This window comes from Astatotilapia calliptera, chromosome 11 (assembly GCF_964374335.1).
Source record: "Astatotilapia calliptera chromosome 11, fAstCal68.1, whole genome shotgun sequence".
Taxonomy (NCBI): domain Eukaryota; kingdom Metazoa; phylum Chordata; class Actinopteri; order Cichliformes; family Cichlidae; genus Astatotilapia; species Astatotilapia calliptera.
This window is the reverse complement of record NC_137432.1, coordinates 28069459-28087381: the sequence shown is the minus strand read 5'-3', so window position 1 is coordinate 28087381 and position 17923 is coordinate 28069459. Positions and strand designations below refer to the sequence as shown.

Below are 17923 nucleotides of genomic sequence, written 5' to 3'. Positions count from 1 at the left end.
CATAACAAAAAAAAAAAAAAAAAAAAAAGGAAAAAAAAGTAACTTTTGTCAGTATCACATTTAATGAGTCTATGGTCTGCTTAAAATAGGCTTTCCATGTGTAGCATTTTTGGCCTGAGTGACATGAGGGTGTGACATGAGGTGAGGTGGAAGACCAGCCCCACAGGGTACTGTAATGCTGTCAGAGCCAGCAGGAGGCTTCCTTTCTGAGAAAGCCTACCTCAGTGTGGTCCAAAACCACAGTCACTGCAAGAGTGAGACAGTACAAAGGGAGTCATTTATAACACGGGTGGCGCACTGAAACCGCACATCTAGAGACGTCTAACAGTTGTACAAGTTTTCTATAGATTTTTGTCCAAATCTGGTAGAATATATAGGAGAGGTAGTCTTTTTATGGGTCTACTTAGAATACAATCCCCCTACTGCAGTCTTGTTTTTGTTTTAACTGCTCCACCTAGTGGGAAAGAATGAGACAGCTGGATGTTTCCATATCAAAGTTTATTGCTGACATGCATGTAGAGATCTGATGAAGTAGAAAAATATGTTTTTATACAAACGCGTTCTCATCTGTACAATTACGCAGTTTTCTGTATTTAGATGCCCATGTCCAACCAAGCAGCTTACAACACATTTTCCCATTGGGTTTAAACTACGCCACACATCCTACACCAAGTTTCCAGTTGAAACAGTCAGCTATACATCAGTTATATACTGACAACTTTAAAACTAGGGTAAAATTAAATTTGAGGGGAAAAAAAAAAAAAAAAAAATGTATAAATTTTTTACTTTCAGTTGGGGAGGTTGATTTTCAATTTAGATTGAGATTTTTTTGGAACCCAATCATCTACAACTTGTTTTACTGGCAAATCCAAATATCCTGCAATAATCACGTGTTTTTACACAGAGTTCTCTCACAATTTCCATGCTTTCAGTCCACAATGCAATCTACCAATACAACTCTGTAAAACACATTGAATGTGGTAAAAACCACTAGCTAGAAAGTGAAACACTGATTCAGGGGACATAACATCAACTCTTGAGTTACTAAACTGTAGACGTGTCACTGGAGATGGTGTTAAGACACTTTCCACAGTATCAATGTAAAAATCCAGCAGTAGTTATGGTGCTAAGAAAACCCCCACAGCCACTACTGAACCTATGCTATTACTACTACAATACTGCTGTATAACCCATGGAATTCACATTGAGGTGGGAGAAAGCCAACAGCTGTCTTTACACATTTCAGCCTCCAGATGTGGTACTTGAAGGCCAACGTGAGCTAAAGCACACATCAATTCCATGTGTTGAAGCAGAGCTGGTATCTCATTGGGGTGGAATAGATACAATGACTGGGGCAGTCATGATGGTGCATTATTTACATACTGACCAGCAAGTGTAGGGAGTTTTTTGGGGGAGTAAATATAAGAAAAGGAAAAAACAAAACACTACAAAACAACCCCTCCTATAAAATAAGGAAAACATGCAAGTATCATTTTGTTTTCTTTAAAAAATAGAACTATGCAAAAGTCAGTCTCATTAGTGTAGCTTAAGGTGATCACAGACATTATGGCAAAATGGAAAGAAAGACTTAGTAATACAAAGAATGGAAACAAAATAGAAATGCTACCATTTCCTGAACGGGCAGAAAAGGATCAAAATAACAGGGTTAAAGCAGAACCACTGTTGGAGCTGACGCTTAAAGCAAAGATGTGGGGTCTGCTTCACTGGTCTAAATCAATGAAACAGACCCAAAGTTAAGTGACACTGTCTGAAATGTCACTTAATTTTTTTGGGACCATCTATAATCAATGTCTGTGATGCAAGCTCCAGTGGAGGCATTTGGGAGAAAGTCTACACAAGTGAATAAAAGTATGAAATTACAAGAGGAAGTAGTAAAGATTTGAAAGTATTCAAGAGCCTAAGTTCATGCAATCAGTTTGAATATAAATAAGCCTAGAAAGCAGGTACCAATATGCAAAGGCAAGTTGCAGTGCACAAATGCCTAACAGTCACTGGTTAGTAGCTTTGCCATGGTTTGAAGAAACACTTAAGAATGCCAAGAAAACCCAGCAACTAAACTTAAAATCTGAGTCTGTATTTGAATTTTTCTATGACTTATAGTATTCATTACCAGCCAGGAGCCTACGCCATAAGATAATACAAGCATGTACAAGAGAGAGGCCTGAGAATGGCAACAGATATGTGATCATTTCCAATCTTAAAGCATTAATGTCATCCCCTAAAACATTCAGTCAAGCCCGGTTTTAGCAAAGCCTGCACTAGTTTTCACAGTGTCTGCCACTGAGGCAGGCCAGATAACAGAACACAATGATTGGAGGATAGCTTAAAGGGTCTGAGACAGTTAACAGCCTCAGACCATCATTTCGCCTGGCCCGAAAGACAACATGCACTCATGGACACGTCAAACATTCACATTCATACTGAAACACTTATCCCAAATCCGTCTTTATAAAGAGAAACAGGGAAGTTAAATACCTGGAAGCCATTTGATTCTGAATGAGCCTGTGGGTACCGGTTTCCTTGGCTAAAAGTAAATTTAAAGTGCCCCTATTAGACTTATTTACAGGCCTTAAAGAGGGAGTGCCCACAGAACAGGTTTACATGGTCCACACACACGCACACATGCATGAGTGTGGGATGGGTTGGTAAATTTCACACTGTACATTACTTACACTGAAACCCCTTTTTTGCCCCCTTTCCTTAAGCCTGCTCATTGGTCAGTTGGCTTGACAAATGCCTGTTCTGAGTGGTAACAAAGCTTTAGCCACATTTTTGCTTCTTTTCCGTGAAAGCTTGGAAAAAGTATTTGCAACCATCACATGCATGCCTAACTTGGGTAAAGGGGATTTTGGTCAGATGACATTGCGCTTATAGAAACTGTAGTACAGAGCAGCAGGGGTCAGAAAACGGCTTTAAAGTGACAGCTCATTTACACACGGGGGTTGTGTTTGTGACACCATTTATACTCAGTCCATTTTGTGGCAACAGAAACATGTTCACATGACAACATGTTTAGTGGGAAAACAGCTGCATTAAAATACAGTTTAGTATGACCAGAGCCCAAGAGAAGAAAATGGAAAGTACAGTTAGCCGGGCACCATGCCAACACCAAACACATAAACGACTTCCTAACCGTTATGGCTGCGTGAATATTAAGAAGAAAAGTTCAAATTTCTTCAGATGCTGGAGTACACAAAGAAAGCGGTTTTCACGCTTGCAGCGAACAACTGAACTTTTGTTGTGCTTTGCTTATAGCTGTGACATTTTAGTTAGCAGGAGCGACTCTGGCAAGGAAGTAATGACTGAGGCAGCTGGCTGCGTCTGCATGTAGCTGAGACAGCTGCTCGACCTTTGAGGTCATGCCAAACCTTTGCCACAATGGCAGTGTGTTACATAGTAATGCAGATGAGGGGGGGAAAGAGGAATATAAGCAAGGAGTTTCAGGCATTTCATCAGCACCATTTTCCACAGTTGCAAATAATTCCCCTTGAACTGCACTTGGCTCCAACTTTTCAGACATTTCACATGTATGGAAATAGTCATGCAAGACTAAAAGGACAGGGAAACCTACAAAGGATAATAGGGGCACTTTAAGGCAAGATTTTTGGCAATAGAAACAAGACAGTGCCCGATCGTCACTATACTGGCACTGTGGAAGCGTTATCAATATGCCTTGGCAGGGAGGAGCCAACAGTTTTTCCCCCATTCAGTTCTTGGCATTGTAACTTCCAGGTACCTCACACTAGCTGCCTAGATGCTAAAAATAGATTTCCACAGGGATGAGCAAAAGCGGGAGACAATGCATTCTGCAAATACCAAAGGATGCTTGTACATACTTTGATCTTCAGTTCTTTCTTCAATGCAAATATAGGGATAAATGCTACTTAATTATGATTTAAAAAAGCTTATTTGAATTTTTGAAACCACTGACAAGGTTTCAAAGCATTATCACTGACAGAAAACATTAATGCTATGTCACTGGTGGCATCAAGATTCAATTGTTACAATCCCTTGTCTCAGAACAGTGAGCATGGTTTACCAACAGAAGAGAGACAGAGAGGTAGATTGATTTGAAGTCAGAGTTACAGACAGAAACATTACAGGAAAACAGACTGAGAGGAAGGAGTGAGGAGAGGAGGTTGGAATGGAGGTATACAGAAGTGACATCTGTGATCAAGTGATCCGACTTGAGGCAATACCATTACCACTAGGAAGAAAGGGGGTTGCTACATGATTCTGGTCCTGTATTGCTCAGGGGATCCAGAATTGGTTGGGAAGGGAAGTGTTACAGTAGGGCATCCTCGACAGAGGAGGAACACAGGGTTGATAGTTTCTTCAACACTGCAGGCAGAGCCTTGTGTTGGGGCCGTGTGAAACTATGCAATCACGTCTGCTGCACAGTGAGATCTGACTGTGGGCGACTTGAAGACAGGAACCTTTGGTTCAGATCTTCCTGCAGGCCTTGCCATGTTTCACAAGAGGATTCAGACAGGAGAAGTGAAGTTCTGGGTTGGCAGTTTGTTCTGGTACCCACTTTCTATCTGTTCCACCTAGACTGCCAAAACCCCACCTACATACAAGGCCGTCTGTACATCAGCTCAGGCCTCCTGTATGCAAGTTCAATTTTGTGGGTGAGGGGGGTGAGGGGAATGGGTTTACACCAGTCCTCTCTAGACTCTGCAGGTTTCTTTACTTCCTGGGAGGCCAGAGTCCAGAATTGGTCATTGAGGGATTACTTCCGCAGAAAACGTTGTGCCAAGATGGCAGCATCTAGTGGGCTGACAGGCTGAGCATCGTGTCCAAGACGCCTTACAGGTGGGATGCTGCCAAACTGACGGTTTGTGAGAAAGCTCTTGGCTTCATGGATAGTGTTCTTCTCTTCAGCTAGCAGCAGCTGCTGCCGCATGTAGTTCTCAAACTCGTACTGCGAAGACTCTTCTATCACCTTGGCCTGAGGAAAGAAAGCATCCAGTTCAATATGCTGCAGTTAGTGTGGTAGCAAAAAGTCAACATTGTGTAAAGAGATTTTTGTAACTAAAATTTAATATTCAACTTTTGATAGTTGCATCAAGGACGCTCAATTTGGCTGTGTCCAAACTGGAAGTGATTCATCACTTTTGGGTCACCCAAATTCCCTATGGTCTGTGGCTACAATGTTGTTAAGACCCACTTTCAGTATGTAGCTCCTGCTGCATATGTATCCTTTGAGTTGTGTATCCTAGGGCGACCGTGGCTCAGGGGGTTGGGAATCGCATCTGTAACCAGAAGGTCGCCGGTTCGATCCCCGGGCTCTCTGTCCTGGTCGTTGTGTCCTTGGGCAAGACTCTTTACCCTACCGCCTACTGGTGTTGGCCAGAGGGGCCGATGGCGCGATATGGCAGCCTCGCTTCTGTCAGTCTGCCCCAGGGCAGCTGTGGCTACAACTGTAGCTTGCCTCCACCAGTGTGTGAATGTGAGAGTGAATGAATAGTGGTATTGTCTTTGGCTTTGGGTGCCTTAAAAAGCGCTATATAAATCCAATCCATTATTATTAAGTTTAAATGTAATTTTCCTCCAAGATCTTACCTCTTGTTCCGGGTGATTGACCTGATCATCAATATCTGGAACCACCTGCAAAGGGCCACTCATTGCTGAAACTGACTGCCTGTGATTAAACATAACACATTAATCGTTAGGAACTGTCTGTCTGCAAATGGTTTATAGCCAATACCAGGAAATGTGCAAATAAAGCAGTGCAATTCAAATTTTTTCGTTTCTCTGCAAACAAAATGCAAAACATCTGATTCACTCAAACATCCAGCAGGTGGCGCAATTACCATGAGGCAATGATGGCACCGAGGGACTCCAGCACCTCTCCTGCAGTCAGCCTTTCCTGAGGGTCCAGCACCAGTAGCTTTCGGATTAGGCACACCGTGTTCTCTGACACACGGCCGTCCCTATAAATGGTGGTGTAAGGGAAAAGGACAAGATTTTTCTTTAAAGCAAAAAAAACCTAAAACAAAAACCTCTACAAGGTCAGGTTTGAAATAAATATCAAAATGCTGTCGAAAGCAAATGCATTTAAATCCTTGATTTTACTGCAGTACAACAAAAGACAATGCAAGATTGTATCTCAGAACAAATTTGAATGAAAGAATAATAACAGAGCAAAATGTCATATTAATGTGATCACTTTAATTAAATCTCCACAAAGATAAATGCTCACTCTGGGATGGAGTACTCAGCAGCCTTGATCTTGCGGAAGAGTTCTTGAGGCATGCTGTCATAAAAGGGGAACTGGCCATACAGCATTGTGAATAAAACAACACCAAGCGCCCACATGTCACTAGGTTTTCCACGATATGGTCGACCTGGAAGCAGGAAGGAGGGGATAAGGGTCTATTTAGCATGCATGACAAACAGAAAACAGGTTGACAATTGGTGCAATGTCAGTTTTTGCCCTGTGAGGAGGAACCAACTGTTCAGCAAGTTAAATTGCCATCAAATCACGAGGTTTAATGATTAACAGTATAAGCAAATACTCCACATCTGTTGTACTTCAAAGAAACTTCCAATAGAAGCACCTTAAAAAAAAAATGTTTTGAAAGCCAGACGAGACATTAAATCAGAAGAACAACAATGAGAAGCTGATGCTGGCGAGGGTGGAGTGTCATGGCTGTGCATGACCATAGGCAGTGTTGTTGTTAGAGCCAGGGAGTCGGCAGCAACAGCAGCAGGCAATTATGTTAAAGCTTGTGACACACAGGCAGGGGATGGGAGGGGAAAGGGTAGATGGGAGTAGTTTCCCTCTAGTGAGTCATCACTGTATGAGTCACTGAAGCTCTGTTTAATTGTGTGCCTGTCACATTATGCTGATATACACGCTGCGGTTTTATCTACAGTTTGACTGGTTGGACATGAAAGAACTGCGCTTGAAATTATACTTCTCTTGTTTTCTGTCCTAGAGTTTGCATTGGAAATCAGTAATTAAAGTTCTTTTTGAATTGGCGTTAATAGTGGCACTTGGGTGTGCAATTTTAACAGAAGCACCATCAAGCTGGGGAAAAGGAAAAAAGCCAAAAAAAGCAGAGCAACAAGAGTAAAGAAGTAGCTTCCCCTTGCAGATGCATACCATACAGCAGTAGGATGCAACATCACTGCGATTACTCAAATAAAAGCAAAAAGGCCATTTCTTGCTTTTGCCAGTCCAGGATTGCAACATACCTCTGGGTTGCTCAATAACCGGAAAATCCAACACAAGACCTGACTGCTAAGCATTATGAAACCAAAAACAACCAACAACACAAAAACAAAGTTCCTATCTGGCTTCAGAGAAGGAATCACGATTCCATAATTTTACTCAGACATTTCTAGTCTGCATTTGGAGGGAGGAGGGAAAAAAGGAAAACAAACAAAAAACCCTGCACACTTGTTTCACCCACACTAAGCAAACCCATTTCACTTCTGATAGTTGGTACAATTGGTCAAAGAACAAAAAAAACAAAAACAAAAAAAAACAATCCATGCCTGAAACCCTCACTCACCACTTAGTACATCCGGACTGATGTAAGCTGGACTTCCTCTCTGGTCTTTCAGAAGGTCATCCTCACTCACCAGGTGCTTTCCCAGGCAGAAGTTTGTGATGGTGATTCGATGAGTCCTGTGAGGACATGCAAAACAAACTTGTTAATGCTTTCAATCAAACGGTGAACACAATATTCCCATTGATAGGGGGGTTTTTGTTGTTTTTTTTTTTTTAATGTTCTCAACAATCTTGCTCAAAACACAGTTCAGACTTAACACAACACATTCAGTTAACGGAATAAAGACTTGTCTTGCCCCTAAGGCTTGATTTAAATAAATAAATAAAAAATACAACAAATGATAAAGTTGGCTTCAAGCTCTGCAAAAGTTGTTGAAAGCTTTTACATGCAGTATTGGCATCTTAACAAAAAAACAAAAACAACAACTTTATGCTCAGAGCAACAGGGCTTAACTGCAGAATACTTTGGATCAAAGACAAACTGTAGCCAAATCTCAATTTTGAAACCATGCATAAAGCTAATATACTTAATACAAATAAGCACCGATGGTATGGTGTTAGCTATTATTGGCCTACAGCCTTTATGAGAACAACATCAGTCCAGATACAGTGGTGCTTCAGAGACTCACTCTTTTTACAGGTTTGATTAACTTTGCTTCCCTGGTAGTACTAGGATTTCTCCAATGAGACTTTGATTCAGTGCAGTTAAATTTGCCATGAGCAAACTGAGGGACTGTGCACTATGTTCCTTTAGCAGAGAGGGAAGGGGGGGAAAAAAGCAAAAAGCAAAGCTGCACTTTGACAAACATGAGTCAACCTGTGGTTTAGAATAATTGTTTCGATGACTAAGCCTGCATGGTGATGGGCTGTTAAATGAATATATAAAGCTCAAGTTTAAAATATGTACACAAACAACTTCAAACCCACACGATCACTCCCAGGGCTAACACGCTAAGGGGGGGGGGGGGGGGCACTCGCACACAAAAGCAGCCATCGTGTACTAGCTCGGGTCCTTTGGATCATGCTCTTCACCCACATCCGCTTTCTAAAAAGCCTAAGGTCAACAGCTTCCCCTATTCTCTCTCACTTTCACACCCTGCCTCGTTTTTCATTCACTATTCCCATGACAATTCTGGCTAAACGCTCTGACTAAAATCCTCCAATCTTCCTATGAAAAAGTCGCAATTTGATTTTCAGAATTTTATGTTATCAATACCCTTTAACAGCTTTTGTAATTCAAGTCACTGTAACCACACAGCAGCCTTGTGATCTGCACAAGGATAGGCCAAAGGAACAGAGGGCAATGCTTCAAGGACCCTCAACATAAAAGCTTCCTTCATAGAGAGATCTGTCCTTTTGTCTGTGTGCATCACGACACAGGCTTCTATTCTTGCACCGGAGATTGGGTAAATGAAATTGCATGTTTGCTTCGTGAGGCAAGGGTCCCTGAGGACGCAAGAGAGACCACATCATCTCTGCTTCCTGGTCATGTGACCCAGGGCAAGTCAGGAAACCAGAAACCTAAATAACTCCCATGACTTCTCCTTCCCCACAATGTTCTGATCATAATACACCAGCTGACAAGAAGAGGTTACACGCTGGGCAACTTGTTCAGAGACTTTCATTTTGCAGATTATGGGAACCACTGATTTGAATGGTCTTACCAAGTTCCAGGTTTTTGTGTAACAAAATGTTTTCAATGCAAAAGCCACTACATGTCTAATACAACTGTATTTTCGTTTTTTTAATTCGATTATAGTAGGAGTTTGTCAGCTTTTACAGAATTTAAAAAGACACATTTATGTAGTTCATATCCACATACGCCTATGGAATCTAAAATTAGGAATTCCTATAGATCTAAATATAGTGACCCTGAATACGGATTCATAATATACTGTTAACAGCTGGCACTGAAATCGCACACTGACATTACAGTCATACGTACTCAGGGTGGGGTCATGAGGAAACATGCCAACCAACAAGTATGATGCACTTGTATGCTATGAAGTCTATTGTTTGTAAATACAAGTGGTGACTCTACTGCAAAGAGGGAAAAAAGACAAGACAACCTACAGATATAAATAAAAATATTAACCTAAAATGGGGAGGGGACGGACGGACGGACGATGGATTAAAAAAAAAAAAAATGATATAACAAAAGGGCATAGATCAGACAACAGATGCAGAAAAGGGATTGTAGTGTAAATAATGAAATAAATGATGACTGTGTGTGCAGTACATGGTGGTGTGAGTCAGCTCTGAGCTATGGGCCTTTGGCAGGCCTCTCCTTTGTCTCCAGCTGGGACGGAGTGTTCCACTCGTCTGCTCCTCTCCCCACCACCCTCCTACCCTGGTCTAAACATTGTTTCATCACTACTACTGCAGGTTGTTATGGGTGCTGATGCAGTAGATGAAAAAGTGTGCAATAAAGCAGATAAACCAAGTACATGACATCTCAGTACAAGTAGTTGCAGATCATGGCCGAACAACACTGTCAGCTTTAGTCATTCAGTCCTTAATTAAAGAGGTTTTGTGTCCTCCTAATGTTTAACTTTTTTCTGAGACAACTTTATGCATCTTTAACATTTTGCAATTGTCTAAACTCTAAAAATAGCACTTCCATTGTGTGTGTGTGTGTGTGTGTGTGTGGGGGGGGGGGGGGGGGGCAGTTTTACCCCTCAATACACTTTTCTAAACAGTTGAATGGTTTACAGATGAGTAGTTTTTCATTCTGCATGGCAAATCTGACCTGAGGTGCACCTAAGGTCCTGCATAACCAGTGCCCAGTTTGCCTCTCATTTTTAAGAAAGGAAAAAAAAAAAAAAATAGAAATACAAATCCAGCAATAGGAAGTCACACACATGGGTGAAGTGTTAAGCACAAAATGGTGAGGCTTTCGTTTCCTGATACTGATGTTGCCCTTAATCTAAGAACACGACCTCTGGTTGTACTGATGTTCAGATATACACTGGAAGCAGGCTGCTGGAGCCAGTTTAGACCTAATGCACATGTGAGCCGAGAGAATGAAGCCTGGCACACTAAAGTAACTCACCCACTATAATGGGAGGAATTACTGGCCAACTAACATGCCGTGCTGAAATAAAAGCTGCACATCTTACCGCTTGTTCAGCACCATATTTCCCAGCTTGAGGTCTCTGTGGACAATGTTTTTCTGCAAGCAGGAAAAAGTAGGGGGGAAAAAAAAAAGGAAAAAAAAGGTTATGTTGTGCTTTGTGAATCATTCGTATCACAACAATCTGTTCTAGGAGTGGCACAGGAGCATGGGAAATGAGTAATCAGAAATGATGATAGAAGGGGGGGGGGGGGGGGGGGAGAAAAAAAAGTATTTTCTAAACAGTTGACAAAACATTGCAGTATCCAAACTGTTTGCTCAGAAAATTGCACAATCATAGTTTCATTTAGACACACTGGAGTGGTGCAACGGGAAATATTCTTTACAATGCTCTTCGATGAGTCGAGCACAATCCGTTTAGATTTACCTTGTGAAGAGCCTCCACCACACGCACCACATCATAGAAGATGACAATGGCTTCCCGCTCACTCAAGCGCTTCTCCTTTATGACATAATGCTGGAGATTTATTAGATCTGCCGTCTTGTCACTAAAGTCATGTGCACACAAGCAGTCCAGCACGAGGCAGAGACGCTTTTTCATCTTGCGCATTTTGTTAGCATCCGTGTCCTCCACAATCTCATAGGCTCGATCCTGGAGAATAAAAAGGTAATGCGTTTAATATGCAGCATATCCAGTCAAAAAGGGGTAACAAAACCACATGCAAACAAAAGGGCTTTCTGCTATCAGCTGATCAAATAGATTTAACAGATTGATTGGAAATAAAGATTGCAGCGCAGGAGCCATTAACAGCCTGCCTGTACCCAAGATAAAGACAACATCTACCCTGAAACACTGGGTGCTATAGACCAGCATAGGCGATTCCATCTTCCAGCACCACCTAGCAGAGACACCACTTTATTGATTTTTGTATCAGATTGTCTTTTTTTTTTTTTTTTTTTTTTAAGATTCAGTCAGCACCTCTTAAACAGTACATTAAACCCAGCCTCTCACAGCACAGATGCACTATAATAATCCAATCAATATCACAAGCCTAAATGAATCAGAGTGCATGGCTCAATGCAGCTATTCTGAGAACACAGGCAGAATGAAAGAGACAGGATGTGAAAGAGAGACAAGAGGAAACGGAGACAGAGATTTAACAATAACAACGTTAAGAGGACGCCGACGGGAAGACAGGTGAAAAGGTAGGTGGGCGGTGGGGGTCATTATGAATAAATGTGAGTGTAAACAGAAGATGACTGCAGATAAATATAGTTTTAATGGCACTCCCACTTCTCTTTTGAAACCACTTGGATAAGAGAATAACAGCTGGCTGACAAGCTTACTGCTGCCACTGAGCTGATAAGTGCATGCCGTTACTTGTACTTGCATAATGAAACCATATTCTAAAATGAATAGAAAGTGATAGAAACCTCTCCACATATAGAATGCCTGCCGACCTAGTGCTGACTAATGCACAGCTTGTGAGGTTCTAGGCCAGTGCAATGTTTAAAATAACATTTTGGCAGAAAGTTTTCATAGTTTTGGATATTAGACACTTCTTTGCCAGCCAAACAAACTTCACTGTAGATAAATCAATAAAGCGTTTTAAATTCTTAGACCTCTTTACAATGAGGACAAATTCAGCCATAACTAGATGCCAAATAAGGACCAATCAATAAGTGGTTCAAAATAGACGACACAGGTTGATTCCATTAGCATATCTTATTTGCACAACAGTTAAAGCAAATATTGACTGAAAAAAATACAAACAAAAAGACAACAAAAAAACTTTATATTCCTAACATTAACTAAGAAACATTTTATCCCTCCACACTGACAAAAGCAAAAAGCAACTCAACTCAAGTCTCAGCCTACCTGAAAGAGGCCATGGTGGTGGACCACACCATCTTGGTTGTGCAGCAGAGAAAGAAGTGAGTATTCGGTGTGCAGCAGCATCTTCCCCTGCCTCTCCTCTTGTGTCTCCTTGGCAGAGTCTACTCGTTCCTCCAGCGTCAAAATCTGCAGTAACCACACACAGAGCAGACATTAGGCCCCAAGACAAGAGTTTATAAAAGCCCCTTTTCCATTAGCATTTACTCGGATCAACCCGACAGGTTTTTCCCCATTCCTTTCGAGTAGCACCTAATGTGTGTGGTCGTCATTATAGCAACACAGCCAAGTGTCCCGTGACGCTATGCGATACCAACGTTACTAGATGGACGTCGAAGCAACTATATATCTGCTGCTTGGTCTGTGGCTTCTCGTCAGACTCTGGGATCACAAAATGTTTTTTGTAACCTTTTCCCCGATTTCCAGGTTTAAAAAGGTGGTTTTGATTTTCGTGAACGAGATGCTTTCATGACTCATCGAGCGACACCACTGATCAGCCAATTGGTGACAGCGTCACATTTTTTCCACCTCCTCTGATCACTTTGGCACCCTGGCTGAGCAGGTACTACTTTAGTCCCTGGTACGAGGTACTATGACCTAATGGAAAACCCGGAAAACTATGGCGAGTCATCTGAGTAGGTACTAATAGAAAAGGGCTAAAGGCACAGATAGCGTTCCCGCCCCCCCAAAAAAGGCGCACTTTAATTGCTTACTCTTCAGTCCTAAAACAAAACATTTAATGACTTAAGTCACCAAGTTCTGGAGTAAACAGGGTCGAGCTGGACTCAGGTCAATGAAGTAAACAAGCTCTGTGTCATACGTATGACGGAGGGTTGTGAGGTTTAAAAGTTGACATTACAGGTGGCGCAAACCCTCATTCCACTCAACTGTAAAGCTCCCCACTTGTTTAACAAACATCGAACAGTCCCAGTAAACTGACTGCTAGACTTAAACAGGGCAATAAAATGAACAGCAACAAAAGGAAGGTCAAAAGTTCAGGTGTCTACAGGTGACGTAGCTTTGTTTTGAACAAGATGCCCAATCTTAATTGAGTCATATGTTTGTAAGAAAGAAACTCAAAACACCACAAAACAACAACATTTCTACCCAGACAGGCTTACTTTGAGTTGATAGAAGTCATCTGTGCCGTCTTTTCTGGCCAGACACTGCACTATGCTCGGCACTGGTGAGTTGCCCAGGCGAGGCCCTGCAAGGACACGAAAGGGAACAGCTGCATGACCAAAAGGCTACATGCTGAAGTGTGTGTGCTCTCACTGCCACTCATTAAAGGCTGCATTTACCCATTAACACCTCAAGTGTAATGTTTTCTTTGGAAGTCTGTATTGCAAAGAGTGGAAGAGTTGTGTCCAATGTACATTTTATAGTATAGGAAAGAAATTATTTTTTCAATGGGAGGAAATAAAGTTGCTCAAACAGACTAAGACCTTTCTAGTCAATGTCATGACGATCTGCAAAAATTCTTCAAATTCTTGTCTTAGGCCCTTCATACACAGACAGACACCCCCCTATTTCCTGTATTCATGTGAAGCATATTTACAATGCACACTAGGTGAAATTTCATCCAGCCAACATTTCAACCTTTTTCAGAACTGAGCAAACACTACTAGTGTCCTTACCAAGAATAAAGGGCCCAGCTCTCTTGGCATTACTACCGGATATCCCGGGACTCTGCAGCTTGCTGGCTCTGCCTGATGTCTCACCAGCCCCCCTCTCCGACGAGCGCCGCTTAGACATACTGGAGCTCTACAGGGGAATAAATCTGATTAGCACATCAGATAAAGACCGTCAGGTTAAAGGGAAAGTGCATGCATCTGACTGGGGGGGAAAAAAACCAAAAAAACAAAGCAAATTGAACAGAGGTCATGTACTACTCATCTATAATCAAGTCTGTATTTTTAAAACTAGTGATACATGTTTAACATATCTACTATAAACTTAGCAATAGTTCTGCAGACTGTGGTAGAAAGAACAATGGGGAAGGCTTTGTAGCACCTCCACCTTTAAATATTCCACACTCAGTTACCGACACCTCAGTGTCAATGCGAGGCCATTACAGCACCATTCCGACTAATAGCTGCTCGTGGCAAGGGTAACACCTCAGATTCAATCTCCAACAGCCTATGTTAATGTGCCAAAATCTGCAATTTAAACAGCTAGCACTTTCACATAAATTAGAGCCACTTGCACAATACTGTTTAAAATGGAAGCTTTTCCGATTAATACTTTAATCTTTAGCTTTTCCTGCTGCAGTGGACTTGATTCAGAAAATCCTTCCGCTCTAAATCTGTTGTACAGCCAGGACTATCTGAACGGATATATTCTAACTACAGAGGGGGAAAATAAATAAAATAAAGTGTCCTGATAGGAACTTTATTCACATGCCAGAAAAAGCAGAGAGAGTGTGACACATCATTGCACAAACTACGTTAACTGACACAGCAGATCTGATCTGCCTCCCAGAATTCAGAGAGCAAGAGGTATGCAGCATGTTTTGTTTACTGATACAGAGTTCCTATGTAATGAAACCCCATCCGTTTCCCATAACAGGGAAGTAGTGCCCTGAACCGAGAGGAATGATTCACCCAGCTGTCGTCCAGAGAGCCTTAAAAGTCTAAGCGATGACACCGATAAGAGTCTGCACAAGCCTCTGGCAGGTGCAGCTTAGAGATAGAAAAGCTCACACAAAATGTCCACATACAAGCGATATATCTGAGTGTCGCATCTCTACGTTAAATGTCACTGATAAGTAGTATGCATATTTGAGCCACAGCAGAGATTCCCCACACACAAAAACCTTATATTATACAACATCTTTTAAAGTTTGATGGAGACCCAAAAAGCTTTAGAATATCTCAATCTTGCATCCGACAAACTCCAGAAAATTCTTTTTAATGAACCTGCCCATCTTCCTGTTTCAAAACTAATCGTGCACCACTGCCAGTTAGTAATTTTTTTTTTTGGGCAGAGAGGAGGCAGGACAGTTGGCAGTCAGTAGAGCTGGTATGAATTCTCACTTCCATGAGGCTTTTTGTGATCCCAGACAGCAGACAGTGTCATCATCATGTCTCTCGCCCATCTGTCTCCATCTCCACTAGTCATCACCCACTGAGTCTGATGAGCTGAGGTTTTCTGACTGCATTTATGGCACAAGCCAGAGTGACACCAAGTCATGCTGCCAGTAGTAAGAAAGCATCTTACACTAGAGGACACAAAGCAACAGATAATTAGGCATTACAATTTATGAGACTTGTGGGCAGGAAATTAATTTTTCAGGCAGCCGCCAAAGAAGCTAACAGAACGAACCGTGTACACGGGGCTTCCAGCGTTTCCAGAAAATAAACTAAATTGTGGATGAGTGCAAGAGTTAAATAAGTACATGGAGCAACTCTCTCTTCCAACCGAATAAGCCGAAATGCTTATGCACCTTGAACTACAACACTAAAATGACTCATAGGCAGATACAACACACAAATGAACCCAAAGCTATTCATGTACTTACTAAAAACTAGCTGCAGTACTGTGGAGCCAACCTGAGTCATCAAAGAAAGCAAAGGTCAATTTAACCAATTTATCCACACTGACCTAAATTACTTCAGCGTGATGACAACACACGGTTCCTTTTCCGACACTGCTGTGCCTCTCTGCACAGCCTATGATCTAGTAAGCAAGGCTGCCTCTGCCTGTATCAGATGGAGGACAAGAACAGATAAAACCTCTGAATCATATCACACAAAAGGAGGAGAGACACGCTGCCAGTGCCCACGAGAAATGTGGGCTCCTTAAATAGTATCAGAACAAAACAACCACGTAGGTGTCTCAAGATCCACCCACCCAGACTCCAAGCCACTTGTCTGGCCTGCAAGAAAAGCTGAACTGCGATAGCAAGGTAGTACAGAGATGGAGAAAAAGCAAAATGGCACTTCGGTAGTAAACATTACAAAGTAAAACCGTGCAGAAAGGTATGCTATAACACATGCACAGATGCAAAGCCAGTTACAGACAAAGTAACTCCAAGGTCAGATCTCCAGTCCTTATGCTTAAATGCAATGCTACTGATATCCGTTCACACGCTGCCCCTGCTCCTAGATGCAGCCGACTAGATTCTGGCAAAAACAACGCCCTTGACCATACACCAACGTCGTGGACACAAGGTCACATTGCAAATCACCTGACAAAAATAACTACAAACGCGCACACGCACACGTCGTTTGGTGCCATTTTGCAACCACAAGGTCTGGACTGGACACCGTTCAGTCCTGGCAGCAAGCACTGTAAACGAGACGGGTCGTAGCGTAAAGCGCTGACGTTATGCTTTGCAACTTGGACAAATTCACTCTACAGGCAGCTCAGTACTCCAGCAGCCAGACGCTGATGTCTGGCTCTTCTATAGATCTCTTTGAACAAAAACTACCTGAACGATCTCAAACGTTTAGGTACACGCATCTAAACCAGACTGCAAAGCGCGAATAAATGAATGCTTGATTGCGGCAATTGCTTAAACACCACAAGGCAAGTTATTTTTACATTGTACACTTACCGACAGCGACATAAAACCAATGTTAGGCACGCATACAAACTTAGTACGGCAGCGAATATGATCGATTTACTCGGCTAAATACGGATCTACCGACTACACAAAGGGGGCACACAGCACAACAAGGAGTTAGTATTTCGGTGACAACTACACTGAGCGGCTGTTAGCTGAAATACGGCTGCTTTACGTGTCTTCTCGCGTACCCAAGAGGTTTAAATATGGTTGCTCCTGGCGAGCGATGTGAGCTAACGCCAAGCTCGAGGCTACAGAGGAGGCGGCAGGCCATTTAAACAAAGTAGGTAACATTACAGCTGGCTAGCCGTGCCAAAAAGCTAGATAGCAACGTAGTCACCATCTCACTTACCTCGAGCCTAAACCGCCGGGTTAAATCTGTGTCGCCTCCTTAAAACATGGACATTTCTTCGGTGAACGCTGCGGTAGATGTGAGGCGCTTCTCGTTTTACACAGCAGACACCACAGAGGCTTTTTTAGCCTCTATTACCGAAATGAGCAATTAAGGAAAAGCCTCCGCTCTTCGCTGATCGCATCTTTCCACAGCGACAGCGCCACCTGACAACGGAAATGACGCACACAATTTATTTGATTGACAGCCGCACTCGACCAATGCAGACAGTTTTTTCATAGCCGTTTCAGAGTGATGATGAAATTCTATGCAAATAGAAGTTTAGCTACAAGACTGTCTGCCAGACAGTCTAAGATTTAATTAGCGTTCTTTCTTGCATTTTAAAAAATATTATCTTTGCATCATAAAAGTTGCAAAGTGAAAATGATTACATAAGAGTTGAAGAGGCTTATTGTAAATCATACTGAAGGATGATGTTTGCAATGTCATGTTTT

The 17923-nt window shown here is 42.1% G+C and overlaps 1 protein-coding gene across 2 annotated transcripts; it reads right to left on the bottom strand.

The window, feature by feature from the left end:
- Positions 1-479: 479 nt before the first annotated feature.
- Positions 480-17770, bottom strand: stk40 (serine/threonine kinase 40). Of its 2 annotated transcripts, XM_026184227.2 has the most exons (12): positions 17430-17770; positions 15546-15730; positions 14148-14274; positions 13632-13717; positions 12496-12639; positions 11044-11268; positions 10663-10715; positions 7545-7660; positions 6227-6371; positions 5838-5957; positions 5587-5665; positions 480-4972 (listed from the first exon to the last, which is right to left on the bottom strand). In XM_026184227.2, the coding sequence occupies exons 2-12, from the start codon at positions 15549-15551 to the stop codon at positions 4754-4756; spliced, it is 1320 nt and encodes a 439-aa protein (XP_026040012.1). In that variant the 5' UTR covers positions 15552-15730; positions 17430-17770; the 3' UTR covers positions 480-4753. The 2 variants fall into 2 exon arrangements, with proteins under 2 accessions (XP_026040012.1, XP_026040014.1); XM_026184229.2 differs by lacking the exon at positions 15546-15730.
- Between the last annotated feature and the right edge of the window lie 153 nt (positions 17771-17923).

Coding starts and splice junctions, on each gene's coding strand:
- stk40 (XM_026184227.2), bottom strand. Junction 10,716..11,043: donor TGGTGGAGGCTCTTCACAAG/GTAAATCTAAAC, acceptor TCCTGCTTGCAG/AAAAACATTGTCCACAGAGA. Junction 5,666..5,837: donor GGTGCCATCATTGCCTCATG/GTAATTGCGCCA, acceptor GTTTAATCACAG/GCAGTCAGTTTCAGCAATGA.